Below are 25,044 nucleotides of genomic sequence, written 5' to 3'. Positions count from 1 at the left end.
AAACATGTTTCTTTTTAAATGGTGTTTCATTCATATCATGACTGACGCGCAGACAATTTATCAACTCTTTATTTATATTTACGCCGTAGTGGACGCGCTCGCGCAAAGCGGGGTGCTTACTGGAAGCTCAACGGCGCTAAAACGAGCATTTTACGGTAGTTGAATTCAACCTTTGGTCTGTATACAAACGAGAAAATAAATGCGTGATCAAAGTTTATTTATTCTGTGCATACATGCTCGGTATCTGTTGGTGTAATTCACTTGCACTCATTGACCGACATGGCCCCAACACGTGTTGTGCTCTTACCATCCGGGCATTTCAAACAAGACTTCGAGAAAGCCTGGGGCTGGTACGTTCCTATTGGACAAGCAAGGCATGTAGCCGCACCTCCCTCACCGATGTGGCGGTATTCGCCGGCCTCGCAAGTGTCTGCGAAATGTTCAAAATCAAAAGGTCACAAACTTGTTTAACCCCTCCCAACCTAGTGTTAAACAGGACAAGTTTAATGTATAGGTGAATATTAGTCATACAATTCTAACGTACGCGCGTCACGTGCATACTTGGGGACCCAAGGCATAATCGGAAGCGATGAGGAAAAAGACTGCAAGGCGTCTCTAGCCTGTTTTTCCTGCGTTTCCTGTTCCCCTTGTCCGCAAAGACCTGGGTCCCCAAGGATTGTCATTTCATGAAACGTACCGTAACACAACGTCTCATTGATTGCTCCAGACACGACTGTTAGCGTGCCCGAGGGACAACTCTTACAGACTGTCTGTCCCATTTCATCCTGATAAGTTCCGAGGGGACAAATGCTGCAGTTCCTGCTCTTTTCATTGTAAAACGTCCCCACGGGACACTCGACTTAAACATGAATCATAGAAATATAGTGAGAACTTTCAAAGAAATATTTACGTGAGAGCATTAAAAATAATTATCTCACTTTACTTTATGGGCAAGCGCTTCTCATTTCCATTCAAACTGTGTTCTAGTGTTTCAAGTTGAAACCGTTTTCATATTTCGAGACTAAACTGTAGAGCGTATCAGACCCTTGCCCGGGATTGTTTATGGGTTTTGCTCAATCTCGTAGGGGAGGGGATCGGAAGAAGGGGAGGGGATCGGAAGAAGGGGAGGGGAAGGGATCGGAACAAAAGGCTACACTACAAGACTAGGGACATGATGCAATAAACTCTCACAACCCTACAAACTGTGCACAACAAGGGCACACATTCGTGTTGCTGCATCCTCGCTAACTGGTACAAGTTATTCTAATGGTTGAAGCCTACGGGCTAAATCGATACTCATAACTTACCACAGATTGCCCTCTGTAGATCGGAGCCAGCACCTTTAGGTATTACTAACGCTGTTTTCTGTGGGCAAAATACTGAGCTCCCCAACGCTTGGATGCGGAGGTTCGGCATATTAGCACTGACAGGAAACTGCGTTTTGAGGTAGCCTTCGAGAACATCTAGCTCCTGAAACAAATCAGCGCAGTATAAAATGTACCGTGACAAACCAAGCGAAATTTTGTGGTCATAAGCGTGTCTAGGAGAGCTAGATGTCACCTGATAACGCAAATTGTTGTTATAATGATGTTAGGCAATGTCAGAAGAGAGCGTGGTCACCTGATAACGCAAATTGTTGTTATAATGATGTTAGTCAATGTCAGAGGAGAGCGTGGTCACCTGATAACGCAAATTGTTGTTATAATGATGTTAGGCAATGTCAGAGGAGAGCGTGGTCACCTGATAACGCAAATTGTTGTTATTATGATGTTAGTCAATGTCAGAGGAGAGCGTGGTCACCTGATAACGCAAATTGTTGTTATAATGATGTTAGGCAATGTCATTACATGACATGCTTGTAACAGAATTTGCGATTCCAGGTCATCTATGGTTTCAAATGCTCGGTGCGGCGATCTTATAAGCAGTGGCGGCGGAATGGTCCTAAGAGGGGGGTCTAGGGGGGTGGGTGTGAGGGGTACCTGGATCTCACAGTGAGTACCGCTAAAAATAAATACAAACAGTTTAACAAAAATCAAAACGTATAATGTCGTCCTTTATCAGGTAATAGATTTAAACATTTAACGCCTTATTCATTTCAAGTGGGGTGGGGGGGGGGGGGGGGGGGCAAGCGTCAACCCTGCCCCTCCCCGTCTGCCGCCCCTAATAAGAGGCAATCATAATGGGGATATATGACAAGGTGCGTTGAGGGTTTGACTATGGTGATGTAGATAAAGTCAAGATAATGATTCAATCATGACGCGTAATGACAACCTTCATCATTTTTTGTAATTTGATGACTTCCTTTGCTCGATCGCTGTCTGGTTTCAGGTCGTTGATGACAAAGTCAAACGAGATGATTCTTTGAGGTGGATCATTGCTGCGCTTGGACCTATAACATAGACACTACTAAGAACATTTTACATGATTCCGACACTTCTCATTTAAGGTCTCCTATCCCCTTATCTTCCATCAATTCATTCTTATCCACCCGTTTCTTCGAACCCTTTCTCACACGTCAATCTCCTCACTCTTCGCTTACCGTTCTCCGCAGTAAACTTTGACATTTTCAACCACGCAATCCAATCCTTGACTAACTTCGCAAAGGGCATAGTTCGCCAAGTGACTGTTTTTGATTGCTTCGAGGAAGTTGTGTCGTATCTGATTGAGTGCCGCGTCATCGTTGCCTGCGCATGCCCCCGTGTAGAAGGTGAACTCCTTGGCAGCCGAGTTTGCTTCGGTCTTAGCTTTACACGAAAAGTCAAATTGATATAAGGCTAAAGTAAAAATCGATGCTTTTATTGGTCTGATTTTAAAGTAAAGTCATTAGAAACCTGAGCGTTTATTATGAAAGTGCATGGTCTCGTCATGTGATAATCACGTGAACAGTCAGCCATGATCTCGTCATGTGATAATCACGTGAACACTCAGCCATAGTCTAGTCATGTGATACTCACGTGAACAGTCAGCCATGGTCTAGTCATGTGATACTCACGTGAACAGTCAACCATGGTCTAGTCATGTGATAATCACGTGAACAATAAGCCATGCTCTAGTCACGTGATAATCACGTGAACAGTCAGCCATGGTCTCGCCATGTGATACTCACGTGCACAATCAGCCCAAGGTTTCTTCATTTGGTCCGAAATAGGTGCCGGGAATCCGTACATCATGTGATGCCATACGCCATCCGATCGGCACATAAACACTTGTGGAGCCAATTCTGCGAAGGCGTATCCCGACTTGCACTGCACACTACAAAACATCTCGAACGTGACGCCATTAGCGTCCTGGGTCTTCTTGTTACACGCGCGTATCCCGAACTGCGGCGGCTCAAATATCGGACACTTGACAGCTGGAAAACGAGCGATAATAACATGACTATGGCAAGATACATTTGTCAAATATCAGCTCTTGACAAATAAAAGACGAGCAGTTAAACAAGAGCGTGCCCAATGTGCCGAGAAAAGATATGGTTTACCGCTGAATATCAATTTGACTCGCCTTTGTCCGGTACTAAAGAAGGTGCGTTGTGTATTTGGATAAAAAAAGTTATAGATGGATGGGGATGAGATTGAGAGATTCCTGTTTCTGTAATATTTACTTTATAAATCAAATACAAATATCATTCATCTGATAATTGTCAAACCAATTTAGCATGTATCAACACAAGATTGAAAAAGTATGTTGAACGCTTCTGTGAAACAGAGTTGTTAGCGTTAGCATTTTGCTTCCGCGAAGTGCTTAACGCTCGAAACGTCAGCGCTATTCCTGTTTCACAGAGGCGTTCAACATATTTTGTGTTGATTTATACCTTGTTTACACCATGCTTACGCAGACCATCTAGCTTTTCTACAGCTTGTCTGTAGTTTGCTAGTTATACTATATATGAATAACAAACTGTTACTTACGCCCCACTTCCACGTAGAACTCGCACGTAGCATTGTTATTGGCCCGATCGAAGGCGTTATATATGACCCTGTACCTCCCCCACGGAAAGCTGCTGCCTGGGTTTCGGTTGCTAGTGATCCTCAAGGGGTGGTCCGGGGACTTGTCGTTGTTGTCAACAAATGTTGGGTAAGTCCACGTGACTCGCTTACTATTCTGGTTCGTCTCGATCTTGATGTCTTTTGGACAAAACGTGACCTTTGGCCTTTCCTCATCTGATTAGGAAATAGTAAGTCCTTGTTTTTTGATGCTTGTAGAATAATCAGGGTCCTGTACATGGCTTATAAGGAATGGGATATACCCTTTGAAGGAATGTATCATACCTTAAAAGGAATGTATCATATCTTATAAGAAATGTATCATACCTTTAAAGGAATGTAGGAATGTATAATACCTTATAAGGAATGTATCATACCTTTAAAGTATTGTATCATACCTTATAAGGAATATATCATACCTTAAAAGGAATGTATATCATGCCCTTATAGAATGTATCATACCGCTTGCACAGGTGATGGTATATGTGATACAGCTTTTGCTTTTGAGTTTCTTTGGGTGATTTTAAGAATGAACCTTTCAAATCCTCACAAAAGACAAGTAGTTGGCTCTGTTAGGTCGTGTCTTCAAAAGAAAATAGTTCAGCCATTTTGACAATGTTCGTTAAATCGAATCCTTGCTACCAATTAATCAATGTTAAAAAAACACTAGCTTGCTCAATTGAAAACGTGTCTTTTTGCCCTGATGATTTTCTGCATATTTTCTTTGCCAAAACGCAAAACTGATATCCGTAAACCTGTTTAAGCGACTTGCCTTTTACTGTGATGTGAAGCACACACGAGGAAGATAGCCCCGCTTTGTCGGTAGCGGTGAACTTGACCGTGTGTGGTGTTGCACTGACCGTGAAGTCTTGGGACGCTTGGCCAGCATCGTGTGTGATTTTGGGAGCCTCTCCGCTGTTATCTGTCGCCACTGGCATGGGAATGGTGATGCGCGCGGTAGACTTGCCCGGGTCGGTATTCGTTATTATGCTATTGGGACACCTGATGGATGGAGGCTGGACATCTGTTGGATAGTCACATCAAAGTATTAAAGAGGGGCTTCTCTGACAAAGTGGGTATGGACATCTGTTGGTAATCACATCAAAGTATTAAAGAGGGGCTTCTTTAACAAAGTGTGGTATGGACATATGTTGGATAGTCACATCAAAGTATTAAAGAGGGGCTTCTCTGACAAAGTGGGGTATGGACATCTGTTGGATAGTCACATCAAAGTATTAAAGAGGGGCTTCTCTGACAAAGTGGGCTATGGAAATCTGTTGGTAATCACATCAAAGTATTAAAGAGGGGCTTCTTTAACAAAGTGTGGTATGGACATATGTTGGATAGTCACATCAAAGTATTAAAGAGGGGCTTCTCTGACAAAGTGGGGTATGGACATCTGTTGGATAGTCACATCAAAGTATTAAAGAGGGGCTTCTTTGACAAAGTGGGGTATGGACATCTGGTGGTAATCACATCAAAGTATTAAAGAGGGGCTTCTCTAACAAAGTGTGGTATTGACATATGTTGGATAGTCACATCAAAGTATTAAAGAGGGGCTTCTCTAACAAAGTGTGGTATGGACATCTGTTGGTAACCACATCAAAGTATTAAAGAGGGACTTCTCTAACAAAGTGTGGTATGGACATCTGTTGGTAATCACATCAAAGTATTAAAGAGGGGCTTCTCTGACAAAGTGGGGTATAGACATCTGTTGGATAGTCACATCAAAGTATTAAAGAGGGGCTTCTCTGACAAAGTGGGGTATGGACATATGTTGGATAGTCACATCAAAGTATTAAAGAGGGGCTTCTCTGACAAAGTGGGGTATGGACATCTGTTGGATAGTCACATCAAAGTATTAAAGAGGGGCTTCTCTGACAAAGTGGGGTATGGACATCTGTTGGATAGTCACATCAAAGTATTAAAGAGGGGCTTCTCTGACAAAGTGGGGTATGGACATCTGTTGGATAGTCACATCAAAGTATTAAAGAGGGGCTTCTCTGACAAAGTGGGGTATAGACATCTGTTGGATAGTCACATCAAAGTATTAAAGAGGGGCTTCTCTGACAAAGTGGGGTATGGACATATGTTGGATAGTCACATCAAAGTATTAAAGAGGGGCTTCTCTGACAAAGTGGGGTATGGACATCTGTTGGATAGTCACATCAAAGTATTAAAGAGGGGCTTCTCTGACAAAGTGGGGTATGGACATCTGTTGGATAGTCACATCAAAGTATTAAAGAGGGGCTTCTCTGACAAAGTGGGGTATGGACATCTGTTGGATAGTCACATCAAAGTATTAAAGAGGGACTTCTTTGGCAAAGTGAGACATGGTGGATTGACATATGTTTGTTGATCACTTATTATTTGTAAATAAACTTATGGAGAAAGGGAGACAGCGGCTAGACATCGGTTGACAAGGAGTAAGGCGACTAGCTGCTTTTGTTTCTCACCCTGCAGGCAGCATCTAAACGTGAATACTTGTCACGTGACCTCGCCCTCATGAGCATCAGTAATAGTGCATGCTGTCTCCGGTGCAAAAAACACGAGCAAATAGTCATCCCTTGTCACGTGACCTTATGTGAATTTCACGTGATCACTTATTCGTCACGTGACGTGGTTTTCAAGAGTATGAGCAATCGTCACGTACCTTTACAGTAGGAGTCCCATGGGGTAGTCCACTGACCAGTTGCCTTGCATGTTCGAGCTAGAGGGCCCTCGACTTGGTAACCATTCCTTGTGTCGCAAGTGAGGCTGCAGGCCGACTTGCAGATCTGATTGCTGTTGCTGCAGTCGTCTCGGTCCCAGCCCCCGTGAGCGACGGCAGGCAGGCGCGGACATGTGATCACTGAAATTAACGAGAATACACTTGTTTACTGCGCGACGGGTAAAAACATGGCTGCGATGATTGTCGGTTCTTTGTAAGTCCCGTGGACAAGCACTTACCTTTTTCTCGCGTCTCTTGTAGGTCCCGTGGACAAGCACTTACCTTTTTTCTCGCGTCTCCTGTAAGTCCCGTGGACAAGCACTTATCTTTTTCTCGCGTCTCTTGTAGGTCCCGTGGACAAGCACTTACCTTTTTTCTCGCGTCTCCTGTAAGTCCCGTGGACAAGCACTTACCTTTTTCTTGCGTCTCTTGTAGGTCCCGTGGACAAGCGCTTACCTTTTTCTCGCGTCTCTTGTAGGTCTCGTGGACAAGCGCTTACCTTTTTCTCGCGTCTCTTGTAGGTCCCGTGGACAAGCGCTTACATTTTTCTCGCCTCTCTTGTAAATCCTCTGAACAAGCGCTTACCTTTTTTCTCGCGTCTCTTGTAGGTCTCGTGGACAAGCGCTTACCTTTTTTTCGCGTCTCTTGTAGGTCCCGTGGACAAGCGCTTACCTTTTTCTCGCCTCTCTTGTAAATCCTCTGAACAAGCGCTTACCTTTTTTCTCGCGTCTCTTGTAGGTCCCGTGGACAAGCACTTACCTTTTTCTCGCGTCTCTTGTAGGTCTCGTGGACAAGCGATTACCTTTTTCTCGCGTCTCTTGTAGGTCTCGTGGACAAGCGCTTACCTTTTTCTCGCTTCTCTTGTAGGTCCCGTGGGCAAGCGCGTACCTTTTTCTCGCGTCTCTTGTAGGTCTCGTGGACAAGCGCTTACCTTTTTCTCGCTTCTCTTGTAGGTCCCGTGGGCAAGCGCGTACCTTTTTCTCGCGTCTCTTGTAGGTCCACAGGGCAAGATTGCGGCATCACGCCGTTGCAGTCATCTCGTCTTTCAATGTATTTCCAGGTGAGTGTGTATGTGCGGCGACGCTGTTGAGAGGCGCAGTGATCGTGACTGACAGGCGACGACATATCGGTCCACGAGCTCCAGCCACCCAGGGTGCATTGCGCGTAGCGACACGAGCCTGCGACAAATACAAGGGGTATTTTAATGTGGTATCTCTAAATGGTAGTCGTTTAAAGTGAGAAAGGGGCTAGCAAATTCCAGTATCGAGGGTGTCAAAATTATTTTTCAAAGGTTTAGCTTGAATATATATTTACGTTTATACCCTAAAAGTTGTTAGTTCTCAATACAATGTAAACTTATGGGCACAAGTAATCATTTGTTCGTACTGCAAAGTAAAATCGTAAGCCCTAGACTAAAAAGCCAAAGATCTGAAGATAGACTTTCACTACTCATACCAAGTCCGGTAGTACGTAGGGTAAAGTCAAAGATCTAAAGATAGACTCTCACAACTCACACCAAGTCCGGTAGTACGTATGGTAAAGTCAAAGATTTAAAGATAGACTTTCACAACTCACACCAAGTCCGGTAGTACGTAGGGTAAAGTCAAAGATCTAAAGATAGACTTTCACTACTCACACCAAGTCCGGGAGTATGTAGTGTAAAGTCAAAGTTGTAAAGATAGACACTCACTACTCACACCAAGTCCGGTAGTACGTAGGGTAAAGCCAAAGATCTAAAGATAGACTCTTACTACTCACACCAAGTCCGGTAGTACGTAGGGTAAAGTCAAAGATCTAAAGATAGACTCTCACTACTCACACCAAGTCCGGTAGTACGTATGGTAAAGTCAAAGATCTAAAGATAGACTTTCACAACTCACACCAAGTCCGGTAGTACGTATGGTAAAGCCAAAGATCTAAGGATAGACTCTCACTACTCACACCAAGTCCGGTAGTACGTATGGTAAAGTCAAAGATCTAAAGATAGACTCTCACTACTCACACCAAGTCCGGTAGTACGTATGGTAAAGTCAAAGATCTAAAGATAGACTCTCACTACTCACACCATGCCCGGTAGTCGTATTGGCGGCTCCCACATGAGCTTTTGATTCCACTGCATGAGCTTTGTGTTAGGTATCTGTGCAAGAGGAAAAATCAGGGGATTCATCATTCATAGTTGTGCAAACGACGGCCAACAAGTGATAACAAGCTGTGTTTTTTTTTTTTTATAAATTAAATATTGCAGTTGGATAGAGGTCATCAAATAAGCGGGCACGATTTTCAGCCAGACCTGGCCTGGACACGGGCTTATAAAAGGCGGTGTCTCCTCAATGGCCGATTGTTGTATAGCGGTGACTAACTGCACATTCATAACGTATTTTTATGTAAGACCACGAATGTGCTTATATGCGCGCCAAAGCATTAAATGTGGACATAAAAAATAACAGGCTTCGCAGTCGTTAAAGAGCGTGATCGTTATCAGCTGTTTTTACGCTGTGCCGGTACCTGATGTGTTCGTTGTAATCTCTGAATCTCGACTGCCGTCCACACGTGCCTTGGTTGACCACCCCGGACCAATACCCCCATTGGTGCAGCGGGCAATAGTGTGCATTTCGGCACTGACCTGAAATCGACGTCACAAACGTCATTTTCTATCTGTTCTGAGGCGCGTGAGTGGGGGGGTCACAGGGTACGGCCTCGGCGGCCTTAAGGTGGGCCATCTCCCGATGATAATCAAATAGTATACTTTCTCCATCCCTCTCAGTACATCCAGGCTAAGTGCCTATTTTGCATAAGGGACAAGGAGGAGACACAACATAAAATACAAGATGTGGGATATCACTAATAACCCTGGATGAACCTCAGTCGGCAACTCTTTCGATAACATACCAATACTACAATGATTGCGTGTGTAATAAATGAACATAGCCAAACAAACAGACAAACAAATAAATGTTACCTAAACAAGCAATATAAAATTAGTTAATGTTTAAATTGTAATATTAATAAATTTTCAGATTATGCAAAAATGGGCTAAATATTCTAACTCGAAAGGTTTAGTAGTCAGACAGGTTTAGTAGGTTATTCAATGGGAAATCAAAATAAGTTTTAAGACTTAAAATTCACAAAAAAAATTTGCTCGAGTCCCGCTAGCAATCCAGACCCGTATTCAAGGGGGCAATGGTGCGAACGCACCCCCCCCCCCCCCCTCCCCACCACACACACACACACACACAAAGCCGAAGGTCTACTTTCGGTTCTCAATAGACGTGCTATTTGTAGACAAAACTATAAAGCATAAGCTATATCACTCTGGCATGTAGCCAAATCCGACAATAAACGTCCCATGGAGATACTGCAAAGGCATAAAAAATCTAAAAAAATCATAAAAAAAGTTTTTTTCGGGGGTGGTCAGATTTTTATTGTTCTTTTTCGAATTTCACTCCCCCCCCCCCCCCCCCCCCACCTTCCCCCCAAGAAAAATCCAGGGTACGGGACTGCAACAATTTCGTTATTAAAGGGAAAATATGATAAAATAAGGTTGTATCTTCTCTATGTTCTTTTGTCTGTATATATGTATTTTTGAGAATTTGAACGGCTTATAATTTTAAATTTATTTTATTTTAAATTTATTAGTCTTTACACGGTACCAATAAACTAATCTGTCTTTCTGTTAAATTCTCTAAAGATAATTACAGCTAAAGCTTTGCCTGAGGTTGTTTTTAAAAAATGGAAAATTTTGTACATATGGACTCGATAATATGATAAAATAAGCTGTGCTTAGGAGAAGTCATTTTCAGGGGCTGGATCTATTTGAAATAACTCTTCCCTTGATTCAATAAGTTCCGCTTTGTGTTTATCTAAGTTGATTACTGATGTTAGCTCACCTGGGCATAGTATAAACAACAGGATAGGTGATAAGCTATTGTGCCTTGTGAGTTTCTCTTTTTGGTTATTATTTTTGTTTTTCTTGTTATATTTTTACAAGATCACGTTATGGATAATTCTGCACAAAGTTCACAATAACGAACGACACAGCTCCCAATCCTTCCTAACATCACATTAACAAAATAGAACACTGTATTTCTACTCAAGAATTTTGGTCTCTCACATCTACTGTCGAATCCGTTGTATCGCGACGCCGCATTTTCAAAACATCGATTTGTTTTCTGTCTTTTGGGATTTTCTGTTCCGCCAGTCAAATTATTCTAAGCCAATCAGATTCTTGCCATCTTACTGACGGAACAGAAAACCAAAACAAATCGTGTTTCGAAAACTCTGGTCGCGATACAACGGATTCGACAGTAATCGCCCAGCAAATAATACCAGTATCTAGACGTATCCATTACCGCGGAAATTACAGTGAACTAACAATGCTAAATCAGTAGGTTTGGACAACACTTAGCTAAGGGTGTACGCCTAGGACGCAGACACGTACCCAGGGGGAGGGGGCGCGCAGGGGGTGCGCTATCACATGGAAAAAGGATGGTATTTGATGATCCTTCAATGGGAAATCACCCACTTTTTGGCGGCCATGGGGAATGGGGAAGGGGGGAAGGTAGTTGGCTGCGCGCGCAACCCCTGGGTACGCGCTCCAGTGGCGTGCGCTTCCCCCTCCCAAATTGGCCGCTAAAATAGTTTCTTCGTATTTTTAAAGAGCATAGAGTTGAGGCTTTTAGCACACCCCGTCCAGAATTATGTTGCATGTCTGTTATTATTATACTTGACTGTTCAAGAAATTATTACAGCCACAGCTAGCTATCGTAAAAAAAAACAGTCATCGCTGGAAAGTTGCATTTTGCGGCTTGTTTTTTAAACCAAACTTCATTTACTCTTATTTCCCCAAGCTGAGAAAATTAACGACACCCTGATGGTTTGTGAGCCTATTTTCAAATAAAAAAAACTGTTGAATAAGTTGTTTTACTCACACATCTGTCGACCTTGTCTAGCGTTTGAACACCCTTGTGGGCCAGGGCAGCTCCCGCTTCCATGGTGCCGTGTGTGGATGTGTGCGGCATATCGATACTGATTGATACAGTGGCCTTGGGGGACATGGGTTGGGTTCCAGTCGTTCCTCCATTCGTGGCGGCAAGTAGTCCAGCTACACGGCGGAGGCCTTGATGGCGGGCACGAGCGGACGCGACATAGCAACAGATAAAAACAGGTAGCGAGAAACACGAGTCTCACGGGATGCGGCATCTCGCGTCCTCTCGCTAAGAAAACCAAAGTCAAGTCCTTCGTTTTTGCTGCCGTATATGGATAATGAAGTTCAATCAGGTGTATTTGGGGATAATAAACAGTGTTCGCCTCGTCGTTGATTAGCTGTATGGCTGGTTAGCAAATCAGATCAATTGATTACACCGCTTGTTCGATTTCTTGTGTATTCAGCTGGCTAACCGACTGATTAAGTTTGTTTAAGGAATTTCGGTGTTAGTGGTTGTTTTTAAACAAAATAAAACCATTGATATAACAGTTCCTTTACTAGATTAAAAACTTAGAATGAAAGCGGTGGGGATGCAACTCCGTTCTTTACAGCTCTTTCACAAATCACAACTCATGAGATACAAAAACGCCTGTCACAAATCACAACACCTTACGGCCCTTAACAGCAACCTCCTAGAACCTTTTCTTGAAAAGGCCCTTGGTGTCCTCAAGGACCTCTACCTCGAATCTAGATCTTTTTTATAACACAACTACTGCTAAAAAAAAAAACCCGAGCCCTTGAACTTGATGTTCAACTCTTAATTTTTTTTTTTCTTCGGCTGAATTTATATTAGTGCTTTACATTTATTTGTTTTAGACCCCAGTTTAACCCAAAATCTTATTTAGTACTCGATAGAATTAGGATTCTACCCCGATAACTCGATTAGTGTGTGTGATTTTTTAACTTTTTAATTTGTTTTTGCCTCGCAAATGCTAATAGTTTACTTTTATTGACACTAGAAGCGGCTGCCTCATGAGACTAAAATGCTACCTGTCTCTCATAAAAATGTCAAATGTGTCCTAAGATGGTATTAAACATCATGTCAATGTTAAAAACGCTTCAAATAACACATTGATTGCTTTGATCATTTATATTTTCTTGTTAAAAGAACTTGTTAAAAGAACTGGATCACTTTGCCATGTTATTTTCGTTGGATCAACTTGAACAGTTCTCCAAGCTTTCACTTATAATATAGGAAACATCATTTATAAATATAGGAATATTCACTTATAATAGGAAAAGATATGTGCCTAATATCCAAGTTTCCCTTTCCTATTTATACTCTCTTGGTGCAATATGATAAAAAAAATTTTTCGCCTATTTTAGATGTTACAAAAGCAGAGCAGAGTTTTAATTGTCGCAGTTGCTATATGCCCTACAGTTTTCAATTTATTCAATTAACCCAGTAAATTGTCGACCTAGTGAGTTCAAAGTATTCCATATTTCTTGAGAAAGGCAAGCAAATCTGAATTGAGCTTTGTTGTCGGTATTGAATGTTTTCCGTCGGCTATTTACACTAATGATATCGTAATTTTAGGGACAAGAAGTGTTTACCGAGTTCGAGTTGACAGAGTTGCAGAGTAAGGTCTCAGGTCTGTACTCAGGGGGGGGGGGGGGGGGGGGGAGGCAGGGGGGTCCGAAAAAGTGGACCGAATTTTTCTGGGGGAAGGGGGGAGGGAGCTAGTTTGCTGATAAAAATCTGACCATAGCCGAAAGAACAAAAAGAGATTTTTTATTTCTTTGCATTATCCCAAATCGACGTTTATCGTCGGATTTGGCAAAAAAAAAACGTCTGACTTATGGACTGATGACATAACAGAGTGATCTAGCTCATGCTTTATAGTTTTGTCGACAAATAGCACGTCTATTACCCTACTGACAACCGAAAATGATAGTGCTTCCAATAAGTTTATGAATGGAACACAACGAGAAGTAGATCTACACATGGTTGCAAGCGGCAATAAAATTGACTTCGAGGAAGGGATGATGCCCGAAAGGTCAGTGAACTTAGAGGGTCGCTCATCGTAACATCCAACGTGATTTCATTTAATTCCCGCTTCCACAATTCCTATGCAAACCATCTAGTTTATTTACAGTTTGCCTCTAGCCTATAGTTTTATCTAGGCTATAGTCAATCTGTAAATACAATCACAATACAATTTTAATATTCAACATGGCATAGAAAGGGGATTACTCAAACACGGATACAAGTTGATGAAGTTGCTGCATAAACCGCATATCGCAGGCTCCGTCTTGTGGAGAATCTCTGTAAACTATTTGTCTCACCTCCTTCACCTGTAGAAACAGATATAAAAGTTATTTCAATGTTTTTTTTAGCAGCTTGCTCACAGAAAGATTGGTCAACCCGAGATGATCTATGCGGGCCTCTAGTTTTTCTAGGAAATTACTTCAGTGGGCAAGTACAGTATGTCACTGCAGAGTTTTCCGTATTGGCCACGGTGCGACACCAAAATCAGAAAATAGGGAGCTGTTAGCCCCGTCCTTCGGGCCTGATATATGATAGTATTGAGCACTGAGCTCTTCGCGTGGGTCAGGCGCAAATTGAATGCGCAGCTGATAACATTCCTTAACTTTAAGAACTTCGGAGTCTTGCGACTGAAAACTTGCTTGCTTTTGTCCGTCTGATTGGTCAACATGTCTATCGATCATTCGGTCATTCAGAGGACACAAAACCGTTACTCTATCAGTAGTAGCTTACCTGAGAGTGTGTCAGGATGAAGTTGCCTAGACAAGGTTGTTGGAAAATCCCCCGGCCTTTCCTGTAATACCGAGAGTGGATTGGGCAGGAATGAAGCACAAACAAGGCAAGTGCCAGGACTCCTCCGCTATTGACAAGAGTCCCGTGATCTGTACTAGTCTTCCCTGGAAATGATCCTAATTTCAGCTCGCCAACGTTGAGACCTGAGATTAGAAATGCAATTATTTTATAATGACCTTACAATACAAGCGCTATATGTTTTCCCGATAAGCCTTATTTATCACGTTAAAATGAGTATCACCTTAAAGACGACGGTGTGACGCGATAAACACGTGTCGATAAGAAGCACTTTCCAGATACTTACTTATTTTTAGACACATATGAGTTACCATAAGTACATACATGCCTAAATACCTTCATCAATAAAGCTTACAACCAGGCACATCTCAAGCTCACCAGCCCTGGCTTCATCAGAAACTCCAGAATCTATTACGATTGGCTGAGAAATAATACCCGTCATCTGGCAATGGTGTATAACCCGCCTCCACATGACGTTATCGCCGCATGGTATGCCCATGCGTATTTGTTTACCCAACGCTGTTGCGCCTTTGACAAATGTCACCACCTCAAGCACGCTATCAAGTAAAGAAGTGCTCAGGATGTTGCTAATCTCCACCCAAATGGTATCCGCGTGTGAGACACGAAGTGACGCGCGCGTGAAGAAGTCTGTGTCGGATTGCGTGTTTCCGATGCACGCGTGCAGTTGCGCGAGTTTGTCACGTGATCGGTCTGACAGTAGCGACACAAAGAGAGGTTCTTCAGATATGAACGTCACCTCGGGGCGCAGGGTTTCGCCAAACTCGGGTGGATTCGAGTCGTTATACTCGTCTACGCGGACATCACAGATGAACAGTGAGTTGATGTTTTCTCCAGAGTACGCCACGCACGTCTTAGTAATTCCTAAATATAATAAAGTGTTAATTCAATGGGAAATTGGACATAACATTCTACGTTATCACACACTTATTTTAATGAACGTTGAACCGTCGAGGCTTGTACTCGTCATGTGTCTCATAGCCTGAAATATCTAAACGCTTTCTGAAACTCTTGTAGTCTTGTGAAATGCTAGTCAATATGCGGGATATTTTGGGTTAGAATGAAACTAAAAAACACACAACCAAAACATATACATATTACTTACTGGCACCCCTGAACGCTTCTCCAGACGTAGCGTTACAGCCCCAGAACACACACACATCTCCGTTCTTAATGTTGGCTTTCACATCATTATACAGGTCCTTGTGGACATCGCGAATACCAATGATTCGCGAGTCGCCAATGTGCACCGGGGCCCCGTGCCCTGATTGGTCCATCATAGCCGTCACTTTCACTGCCTTGGAGACACAGTCTCTTGGCATGGCGCGCATGGTAACGACCATGTTACCGCTGAAAGGCCCTACGGGGTATGTGCGGACTCGTGTGAGGTAGCTCGCAACGTCTGTTCCTTGCTCGATATGCCGTAGAGGGACTCCAGCTTTCAACAGCGCGTGTTCGAACGAATAGCTGCAGCCCATGTAGAAAGAAACCATTTCGTCCCATGGGATATGGGATACGTCGCCTATTGTTCCTTGCAACTCGCCTTTTACGAAAATCGAGTAAAGTTGCATGTCTTTTCTGAAAAGATTAATAAGTGGAGAATAAGTATAGATTATAACATGAGGTATGCGCCAAAATCTAAGGTTTTCACTCTTGTTTTTCTTCCTCCTTGAGTAGGGCTTGTTTGTAGAAACAATATTTGTAAACTCTAAAATGTGTTTAGGAAATGGTTTTCTCTAAATAAGGACGCACAGTTGCGCGCACTAATATGATATGATGATCAGCAGGAACTTTGAGCAAGACCCGAGAAGAAAGCAGAGAATTTGTAGCCTGATCTTTTTGAATTATCAGACAGAAATCGTTTGCTTCACTTCTTTTTCCTCACGTCTGATTATCCTTCAAAATACTCTACCCAATTTAACAATGCAATGCCCTTTATTCACTCCTAAAAATACAGAAGAAATACAGAAGAAACAAAACGGTAGTCATGGTAATGCCTCTTTAAACTGCCGCTGTGACTGCGGGCTCATCGTCTTTTTCGTTCACGGAGAGATGGCGGCCATCCAAGATTCTCCTGGTTCAATCGAGCGTAATCCAGCGGAATCAGTAAGCATACCTGTCAACCTCCGAAAATCTCAAGGCTTGAAAAATTTTTTTGTGGAGGGGTGGGGTATATATATTTTTGTTTGGGTGGAGGGGTGGGTTGAACCTTGCAGGCGTTTGCCGTATAGAAAGCTCTCGCGAACAAATCCACTTATAGATCTCACGAGGGTGTTAGATAAATTACGCAAGGGAATTGTTGTTACAAATATTTAAATAGAAAATAGGCAAAATAATGATTTTTTCTATATAATTATTTTTCGGAAGCGATAGAAATCGCTAAAAAGCGGGAGATTTGGTGCCCAACGCGGGAGAGCGGGGGAAGGGGTCCGAAAACTTGAGACTCCCGCCTAATGCGGGAGAGTTGACAGGTATGAGTAAGTGAATCTTCCTATCTATCTCCATCGCCTTCCGCGATAGCCCAGACTCTCGTTGCCGACACGTCATCCATCTCTATGATTTCTGATGCTATCTTGGCGTCAATTAATGCCAAAATGAAGGCCTACTTTCACCTTACTCGCGCTGGGAAGCTAGCGAGGAGCAGAATGCTTTTCTGAAAGTTATTCAGAAGCCCCTACAGCGCTTCGAGAGAAGGTTAATTATTAAAGAATTTCCACGGACAGCTTCGGATGATGTCTTTACTCCTTGTCTTGAATCGTACCTCACAACCATGGTCAACGGTATTAAAAACCCAGACAATGTAATAAAAGAGACTCAAGATAAGCTTCTTCAAGAGACCATGATCACTGGGACCCTTGTGTGCCATTTATGAGAACTTTAGTATGATATATGGTGCCATAGACAATGATAAAGTTGTCCTAGACAAAAATACCGTCTCCAGTATGTTCCAATGTACCAAACGAGCCATTATGGGTGATACATCAGCTCAATTATCCACCCAGAGACGTTAGCAAATTCTCACTAAACTGAACTCCATGCTAGCATCATTAGGAAAAGAAGAGTTTCCAGACTGTGGCAAACAACTGTTTGGGGAAGGTTTTGAGTCAAGATTGAAGCTTCGCTCTGAAACAGCAAACACTGTAACAAGTGCTGCAAAGGCTGGCAAACAGCCTTTTTAAGGAACTGCCACCCCACGCTTCCAAGGACGATTCAGGGGTGGCAGAGGAACCTTAAAAGGTTTCTATCGTTCAGGCATGTCAGGGCAGACCTCAACCCAAGCCTACAGGGACATTGAGTAAGCACGCAGCTGCTTTGTCTCCTATTATCTTTGTTCTACAAAGGAGTTTTTTTGTCTCTATTCTTCTCGTTCTTTGTGTCGAGGTGCGGATATTGTTCATTTGCCCAATCAAATTGCAGCTTGTAAGAGCTGCGTACTGACCCGGGACAGAGGCAGGGGCCAGTCTCGCTACCAGTCGCAGTGCCAGCCTCAGTACCAGCCCAAACAGCAGCAATAGCTTCTCCAACCAGTACACATGTTATGAAAGGTATGTCAAATCACAGCACTTATCTTGTAAAACCACCCCTGGCGGGCAGGCTGAAGCATTTTCTACCCAAGTGGGTACAAATAACAAACGAGCCCTGGGTCCTACAAGCCATTTCAGGGTACCAGAGCACACCCTCCCAACCCTATTTACCGTACAGTATTTGCACCTCCTAGGAAGTGCAAGAACTGCTTTCAAAGAAGGCAGTTCACTTTGTCCCAGCGCAATCTGCCAGGGTTTCTCAGCACACTTTTTGTAGTACCCGAAAAAGGGTGGAGGTCTAAGACCAGTCATAAACCTAAAACCACTCAATCAGTTCATACCATACAAACATTTCAAAATGGAGTCAGTTCTGATGCTGAAAGATCTTTTAACAAAAGGGGACTTCATGGCAAAACTAGACTTGAAGGATGCTTACCTGACAGTACCCATAGGGTACTTACAATAATACTAAAACCAGTTTGGACGGTCCTCCGACAGAGGGGAACCCAACTCATAGCATACCTAGGATGACATTCTTTTAATAGCAAACTCAGAACACAAACTCCATCAACATGTGTCTATGACAGTAAACCTCCTGGAAGAACAGGGGTTCATAATAAATTATCAGAAGTCAGTCTTGACTCCAATCAAATAAAGTTCCTAGGTTTTCAAGTCAACTCAGAAACTCTCTCCCTAGCTTACCAAGGGACAAAGTGAGGAAGATCAGACAAAGATGTCAACAGCTTATAGACAACCCTCAAACAACAGTAAGGGAATTATCAAAATTCCTGGGCCTCCTATCCTCTTCCATTCAAGCAGTCCCTCCTGCACCCCTCCATTACCGTTACCTCCAAGAGGCAAAGAACAAGGCTTTGCGGACTCTACAGTCCTACGAAGCAACAGTTTTGATAAACCAAGATGCTTTACAGGAGGTAACATGGTGGAGGGGCAATCTCTTAGCGTGGAACGGGAAAGCTCTACTTCAGAACCCTACCGACTTAGTGATATAGACAGATGCTTCCCTATAGGGATGGGGGGCTTACTGCAAAGGTGTGGCAAAAGGGGGGAGACGGTCAAAGGAGGAGTCAACTTCTCATATCAACTATCTAGAACTCCTGGCAGGGTCCCTGGCAATAAAAACCTTTACAAAATAAAACGTAAAAGCCTACATCAACAAGATGGTGGGCACCCGATCAACTCTCCTCCCACAACTGTCGAAAGGCCTATGGGATTGGTGTCTGACACACAATGTTCTAGTATAGTCCAGTCAATCTGCGGTTTAACATCGGACTAATTGCAACACAAGGTTTTTCAACGTTTTTGTATTATTTAATTAAGTCTCCTTTTATAACATACTAAAAGTCTAAAAAAATCGGAGCACGCAAACAACCCGAAAAACCTCATCGAATTCCCCATACAAGGCTTGTATGAAAAACCACAGGCATCCTAAATCATGAAAATCACGAAAAATAAACATACTTTGAAAAAATGAAATTTATGCCACCATAAATGATAAGAAATATATATTTCTACACGATCTGGATAAAAATCAACGTTATCTGATATAGCTTACATCTATTTTCTAGAAAATCCACAGGTTTCTACTAGCTATCTTTACGGGTATTTACAAAGAGAATCAAGCACATCATATACTTATTATCATTAATTTGAGTTTGTTTGATTTTAATGGCGTCAATCTCAAGTTTATTGTTATCTTTCTGCAACCCTGCCTTCAATTATAATTATTAAGAATGATTTTAAATGCAGGACTACAGTGTTATCAGACGGAGTCTGAAGGGGCTTATCCTGTAAAAACATTGGTAAAAAATATAAATTTTATCACCATCACGATGCTCGTAGACATTCAACCCTTTTAGACATTTCTGAAAGTTCTTGCGGAAAGCTCACCCTTTTTGCAAGACTCTACACTGAAAAACACCTGCATGGGTGCCTAAGCCGACAGCGCAGTTAATGTTGATACCGCTAAAGTGACCGAGAAGAGATCTTGTAAGCAGATAGCACAGCCTTGCAATCGGCAGTTCCCATTGACAATGACGTCGTACATGTTACAGCTGTCGTTACAGTGCTCTTTTTTCCTTTGAGCTCTGAAGTTTTTCTCCAGCATTGTAAGACTCTATGATAAGAGTGGTGCAGAAGCCTGTTTTGGCCGAGGTCATTTGGTCCACATTGAATGGATACCAAAACACCATCTACCGTGCTACAGTATGTATTGGATAGAGGTTCTCTTCTACACTGAATACCCTAGGCCAAGGAAGTCGACACATTATTTTACGAAGGTTAAACTTCTGCTGTAACTGTCTCGTGGTGTTTTGATCGGTAACGCCGATGGCTTCTCGACAGAGGTCATGACAGGAAATAAAAGGTAAGGTAAAATCGGAATATTCTTTTTCAAACATGGCGGTCCCTATGAAGAAAAAGGTTTTTTTGGCAAAAAAGAAAAACAAGCAGAATTTTATTCAAATGTTGAGCAAGTACTCGAGGGTAAGCGGTTGTGGCACAATGGACACGGGAGCTGATGACGAATCAAAGATACGATTGCTTATGTGGAAAGCGGCGGTAAAATCGTCCACACGATTAGCATCACCGTTCCTGTTGGTGACGATATGGAAGCCCATGACACCTACCTGAGCCGAGATCCTTTTTTTTTCCTTTTTATCCATGCGCTTCTTGGTTGTGATGCCACCTTCCATGAATACGGTTAGCAAAGGGGGTATCTTCCAAGAAGCTTGTCTCCTCACCCTACATCCGCGCACAAGCAGCTGTTAACAGGACAGAGCTAAGACAGCCACAAAATCCCCAAATTCAGCAGCTGCCATGTTCCACAGTTCAAAGTTCCAGTAATCTATCAAGGCAACCAATGGAAAGGCGATAGAATGGCGGTCTGAAGTCTGAGCCTAGATGTTGGTCAACGACAGGGTGAACCCTTAACAGATCTTGAGAGACCTCCAGGACTGCAGCACGTTTAGTGCTCCTGCCGCATGAGCAATCTAGCGTGTTCGCTCTATGGCCAATGCAAAGGGTCATCGTGTAATAATTCCCTCTCAATCGAAGTCACGGAATCCATGGATTTATTCTGCATCCATGAGTAAGAACCTAGAGTTTAAGAACCTGTAACAGGGCCTTAATTTTAAAGAAATTATTAAAACTTCCAAAATTAAAGAATCTATTCACGAAAAAACGATACCATGAGAATGATTATATTATAAGTAATGTCCCATATACTTTCCTGTTTTATACTGAATCAATGACATTATAAAGAGCCACTAAGAACTATTGGTATGAGAACTTTTCACGTATAATTATTTATTATAACGAAATCATTTCGTGTGTCTGCGATATCAAAGTGGTGGTGACAAGGACCTAAAAAATCCGTGTGCATTTTACCCAACTGAACTACATCAAATAACGTTTATTTTTTTCGTGATTTCCATAATTTGGGAATCCTGTGGTTTATCATACAAGCCTTGTATTTTAAATTCGATCCCGTTTTTCGGGGTGTTTGCCTGCTCCGATTTTTTTAGACTTTTAGTATGTAATAGAGGAATACCTTCTGTGCAAAAAACCGTTAAAAAACCTTGTGTTGCAATTATTCCGATGTTGGCCCCTTTTTTGACGTAGATTGACTGGACTAGTAAGGGCCCAGCACATTATTCCAGGCATTCTGAACACAGAAGCAGATCACGAATCCAGGGTGTTTCTGGATTCGAGCAATTGGAAGCTGAACCCAACACTCTTCAACCTCTTGTTTCAGATGTGGGGACCCCTAGAAACAGACCTGTTTGCCTCCCGACTGACATATCAATTCAACCAGTTTGTGAGCTGGAGACCAGACCCTCTGGCGACATTCACTGATGCATTCAGCCTGGACTGGAGCGGGTTCAGCGCTTATGCCATTACTCATTCGCCCTGATCGGCAGGTGCCTACAGCAAATGCGGAGACAACAGGTCAGCCATCTAGTACTTGTATCCCCAAGTGTGGCCAGCACAGCCCTGGCATCCCCTCCTACTAGACTTGTGCATAGATTACCCTCAACTACTTCCTCTCAGGATAGATTTACTGACTCAGGACCACAAACCTCACCCACTAGAACACCTTCAACTAGCTGGGTGGCTTCTAATAACAGAGGTTTCCAGGAGGCAGGCATTTCTATTTAGAGAACTCCTCCTTGCAGCATGGCGTAAAAACACCAGTGATGTCTATGCCTCTGCATGGTCTAAATGGTGTAGCTGGTGTGATTAAAGGGTCATCACTGCAAATCCCCTTTTCACCATCTATGACCAAGATACTCTATTTCTTATCAACCCAGTTGATGAGGGGAGGGAATATAGATCTATTAACGTATATCGTTCAGCCCTCTCAGCCGTCCTTCTCCCAATTGACGGGTACAAGGTGGGCTCACACCCTTTAGTTTGTCAAATGTTGAAAGGAATTTTCCAAAAACCTCGCTACACTGTGGGATGGAATGTGGTAAAAATGGTCCAATACATTGCAACCTAACCCGAACAGAACGATCATTGGTCTTTTAAGCTCGCAGAACTAAAAAAAATGTCAAAACAGGGCAGGAGTCATGTTTTCATGCAGATTTTCCAGATGAAATAAACCTTTCTGTTTTTGAATGCCCAAGGCTATATGAAGCTAGAGAAAAAGAATGGCGCCCAACAGGCCCCTCTGAACCAAACAAGCTTTTCCTGTCGTTTATAAATTCACACAAACCTGTGTCCTCTGCTTCTTTAGCCAGATGGTTGAAGGAACTCATGCAACTTTCAGGCATTGACACCAGTATCTTTAAGGCACATTCAGTACGTTGTGCAGGGGCCACTGAGGCCACAGGTAGCCCAAGCTCACTATTTGTGTCGAATTATGGCTACATTTGAACGTACAATTTTTCGCCTTTTAATTAAACTAGACCCTGCGCGCAGGTTTGACTGGGATACCTGAGATCTGCAACTTGTTTGTGTGACATGTATGACAAAGATTTTACTGCCTACTTTTGATATAATTTTAAAAATATATAATCTTGTTTTTTATTGTAAATGCCATATCACAACACTTATTGGGGCAAGAAAGGAAAGAGCATCATCTCTTCAGGTGTGGGGTGGGCTCGAGATGTGCTCCATATACGTACGTGGAAATGTAGCCGTAATTCGACACAAATAGTGAGCTTGGGCTACATGTGCTGAGGCCAGCAAGCAGGGATTCTCAACCCAGAAATCTTTCAATTCGCAGACTGGTCACAGTAACACACTTTTATTACATTCTACTACAGGCCAAGCTTTAATCCAACCGCTGGAAGAGCTATACTGTCTAGTGGTTCATAAATAAATAAGTTGGCTTTGAACATGCATTGTTAGATTGAGTCGAATATTTGAAGTATAATCGGGGATTATGCAAGCCTGTTTACAGGTAAAAAAGGACATTGCATTGTTAAATCTTGTCTCTTATTTCTCGTATAATCTAGATTATACTTTACCTGTAAACAGGCTTGCATAATCCCCGATTATTTGCGAGAAAACGTGTTCCGTGCATCTGCACCTTTCTATGTCAGTCGCCCCTTTCTGTCGCTCACATATACCGTGAAAGAGAAGTAAACATGTCATGTACCGTTCCAAATACAATGTATACTTCAATTTCATTTTAAATTTGTTTTAGTTTGTTTAAAAACAAACTTGAGGTTTGAGTTGTGAGATGAGGTTTGAGATGAAAAACTGTAACACAACACAATAAACCCTAGGCTGGATTTCCAGCTCGTGCCTAGCGACGGCTGGTATAGGGCTTATTCAAACTCTTACTCTCAACGGACACCGTTGATTCGAGATCTAAACAAATTATAGCAAGAATGATAGGGCATTTTCCGTATTTACCTGACGTCCGAGTCGACGGCGAGTGGTCCTGCAGTCACTTCTCCCACACGACTGCGGTAGAGCAATGGACATGGACCTGAGTTCATCTTGCAGAATTTCTCAAAGTCTTCAGCATAATGCGACGGTATGGCGATTGCGCCAGCCTTCACGTACAGCATACCTACGCGGGAACAGCTTATTTTCGGCCATCGGCCAGCACGAAATTCTTTACGGGCAAACTGTGGCTGCCATTCCTCAAATTTAGGCTCCGGGATGCTCGCCATCTTCCCTGCTAGCAGAGGCCTCTTTTCTCTGTATTTCGCTGGGCTGGAGTTCGCGAGGAAAAGATACCTCTGCCATGGGTCGAGACTGTTTCTGTTGCGCATGCGTGAGCGTTAATAAGCGACCGACGTGCCAAAACCCGTACCATCGCGCGAAAGCTGTCAATATGCTTTGCATGGGTTTAGTCGGAAATCATGAATCAAACTCCGGTTAGTTCTCCTCTTCGAAAAAAAAAACCAACTGTTCAATTTCAATCACCTAAAACGTCACTAAAAAGATTGAGCAACAAACGCAGCAAAGACGAGTTTTGTCTTGTTTGTGGGATTAATTTCAAGACATCTGGGCAGGCGAGTTTCCAATGTAAATATCGCACAGTTGGATTCGAAGAAAATGTTACAAAACTTTTTGGTAAACTTAGATCAGCTATTCCCAGAAGAATATGCAAAACCTGTAAACGGAAGATTAACTCGTTTGTCAAAAGAGAGAAAATTCTGAATTAAGATAAGGCATTGAATGGCTTCTTTTTATAATTCGTCGCGTGATATTTCTACGGAGGACGCCGTTTCGAATGCGGGCTTATTATCCGGCAGCGGATATACGTTTCATGCATGCGCTAGTCATTGTAGGCTCAAAATAGTGGCCAGTAATTAATGAACGGAGCATGCGCTCTGGATCTCGTCCACGATCGTGGACGGCGGTTTGATCAAACGAACGTGCTACCCATGGCAGAGGTATCTTTTCCTCGCGAACTCCAGCCCAGCGAAATACAGAGAAAAGAGGCCTCTGCTAGCAGGGAAGGTGAGTTTAGAAGGAATCCAAGAAAAATACATTTCATAAAACTATCCTTGTAGCGAGGGAATGCATTTTTGTGGCCAGCAAGCTGA

General features: G+C 42.8%; 2 protein-coding genes across 2 annotated transcripts; both read right to left on the bottom strand.

Annotated features, from left to right (window-relative positions):
* Nucleotides 1-200: 200 nt before the first annotated feature.
* Nucleotides 201-12,075, bottom strand: LOC5517881 (sushi, von Willebrand factor type A, EGF and pentraxin domain-containing protein 1-like). Its single transcript, XM_048723525.1, has 13 exons — nucleotides 11,622-12,075; nucleotides 9,199-9,316; nucleotides 8,757-8,830; nucleotides 7,668-7,871; nucleotides 6,637-6,834; nucleotides 4,756-5,007; nucleotides 3,909-4,160; nucleotides 3,107-3,352; nucleotides 2,540-2,744; nucleotides 2,272-2,389; nucleotides 1,308-1,470; nucleotides 698-859; nucleotides 201-430 (listed from the first exon to the last, which is right to left on the bottom strand). Exons 1-13 carry the CDS (start codon nucleotides 11,890-11,892, stop codon nucleotides 258-260), a joined length of 2,436 nt encoding a protein of 811 aa, XP_048579482.1. The 5' UTR covers nucleotides 11,893-12,075; the 3' UTR covers nucleotides 201-257.
* A 1,317-nt stretch (nucleotides 12,076-13,392) lies between these two features.
* Nucleotides 13,393-24,238, bottom strand: LOC5517941 (D-glutamate cyclase, mitochondrial). The gene is made up of 5 exons (XM_001637817.3): nucleotides 23,900-24,238; nucleotides 15,598-16,070; nucleotides 14,811-15,356; nucleotides 14,397-14,599; nucleotides 13,393-13,972 (listed from the first exon to the last, which is right to left on the bottom strand). Exons 1-5 carry the CDS (start codon nucleotides 24,160-24,162, stop codon nucleotides 13,868-13,870), a joined length of 1,590 nt encoding a protein of 529 aa, XP_001637867.2. The 5' UTR covers nucleotides 24,163-24,238; the 3' UTR covers nucleotides 13,393-13,867.
* Between the last annotated feature and the right edge of the window lie 806 nt (nucleotides 24,239-25,044).

This window comes from Nematostella vectensis, chromosome 2 (assembly GCF_932526225.1).
Source record: "Nematostella vectensis chromosome 2, jaNemVect1.1, whole genome shotgun sequence".
Taxonomy (NCBI): Eukaryota; Metazoa; Cnidaria; class Anthozoa; order Actiniaria; family Edwardsiidae; genus Nematostella; species Nematostella vectensis.
Note: the sequence above shows the minus strand (reverse complement) of the source record. Positions and strands in the feature narration are given on the sequence as shown.

Bases quoted from the DNA above. Each gene is read 5' to 3' on its own strand.
- LOC5517881 (XM_048723525.1), bottom strand. From the start codon at position 11,892: ATGCCGCATCCCGTGAGACTCGTGTTTCTCGCTACCTGTTTTTATCTG. The intron at 7,872-8,756 runs GTGAGTAGTGAG...TATTTGTCGCAG, and splicing joins ATACGACTACCGGGCATGGT to GCTCGTGTCGCTACGCGCAA. The intron at 2,390-2,539 runs GTAAGCGAAGAG...TCTATGTTATAG, and splicing joins AAAGTTTACTGCGGAGAACG to GTCCAAGCGCAGCAATGATC.
- LOC5517941 (XM_001637817.3), bottom strand. From the start codon at position 24,162: ATGGCGAGCATCCCGGAGCCTAAATTTGAGGAATGGCAGCCACAGTTT. The intron at 16,071-23,899 runs GTAAATACGGAA...TAATCTTTTCAG, and splicing joins GCCGTCGACTCGGACGTCAG to AAAAGACATGCAACTTTACT. The intron at 15,357-15,597 runs GTAAGTAATATG...TATTATATTTAG, and splicing joins AGAAGCGTTCAGGGGTGCCA to GAATTACTAAGACGTGCGTG.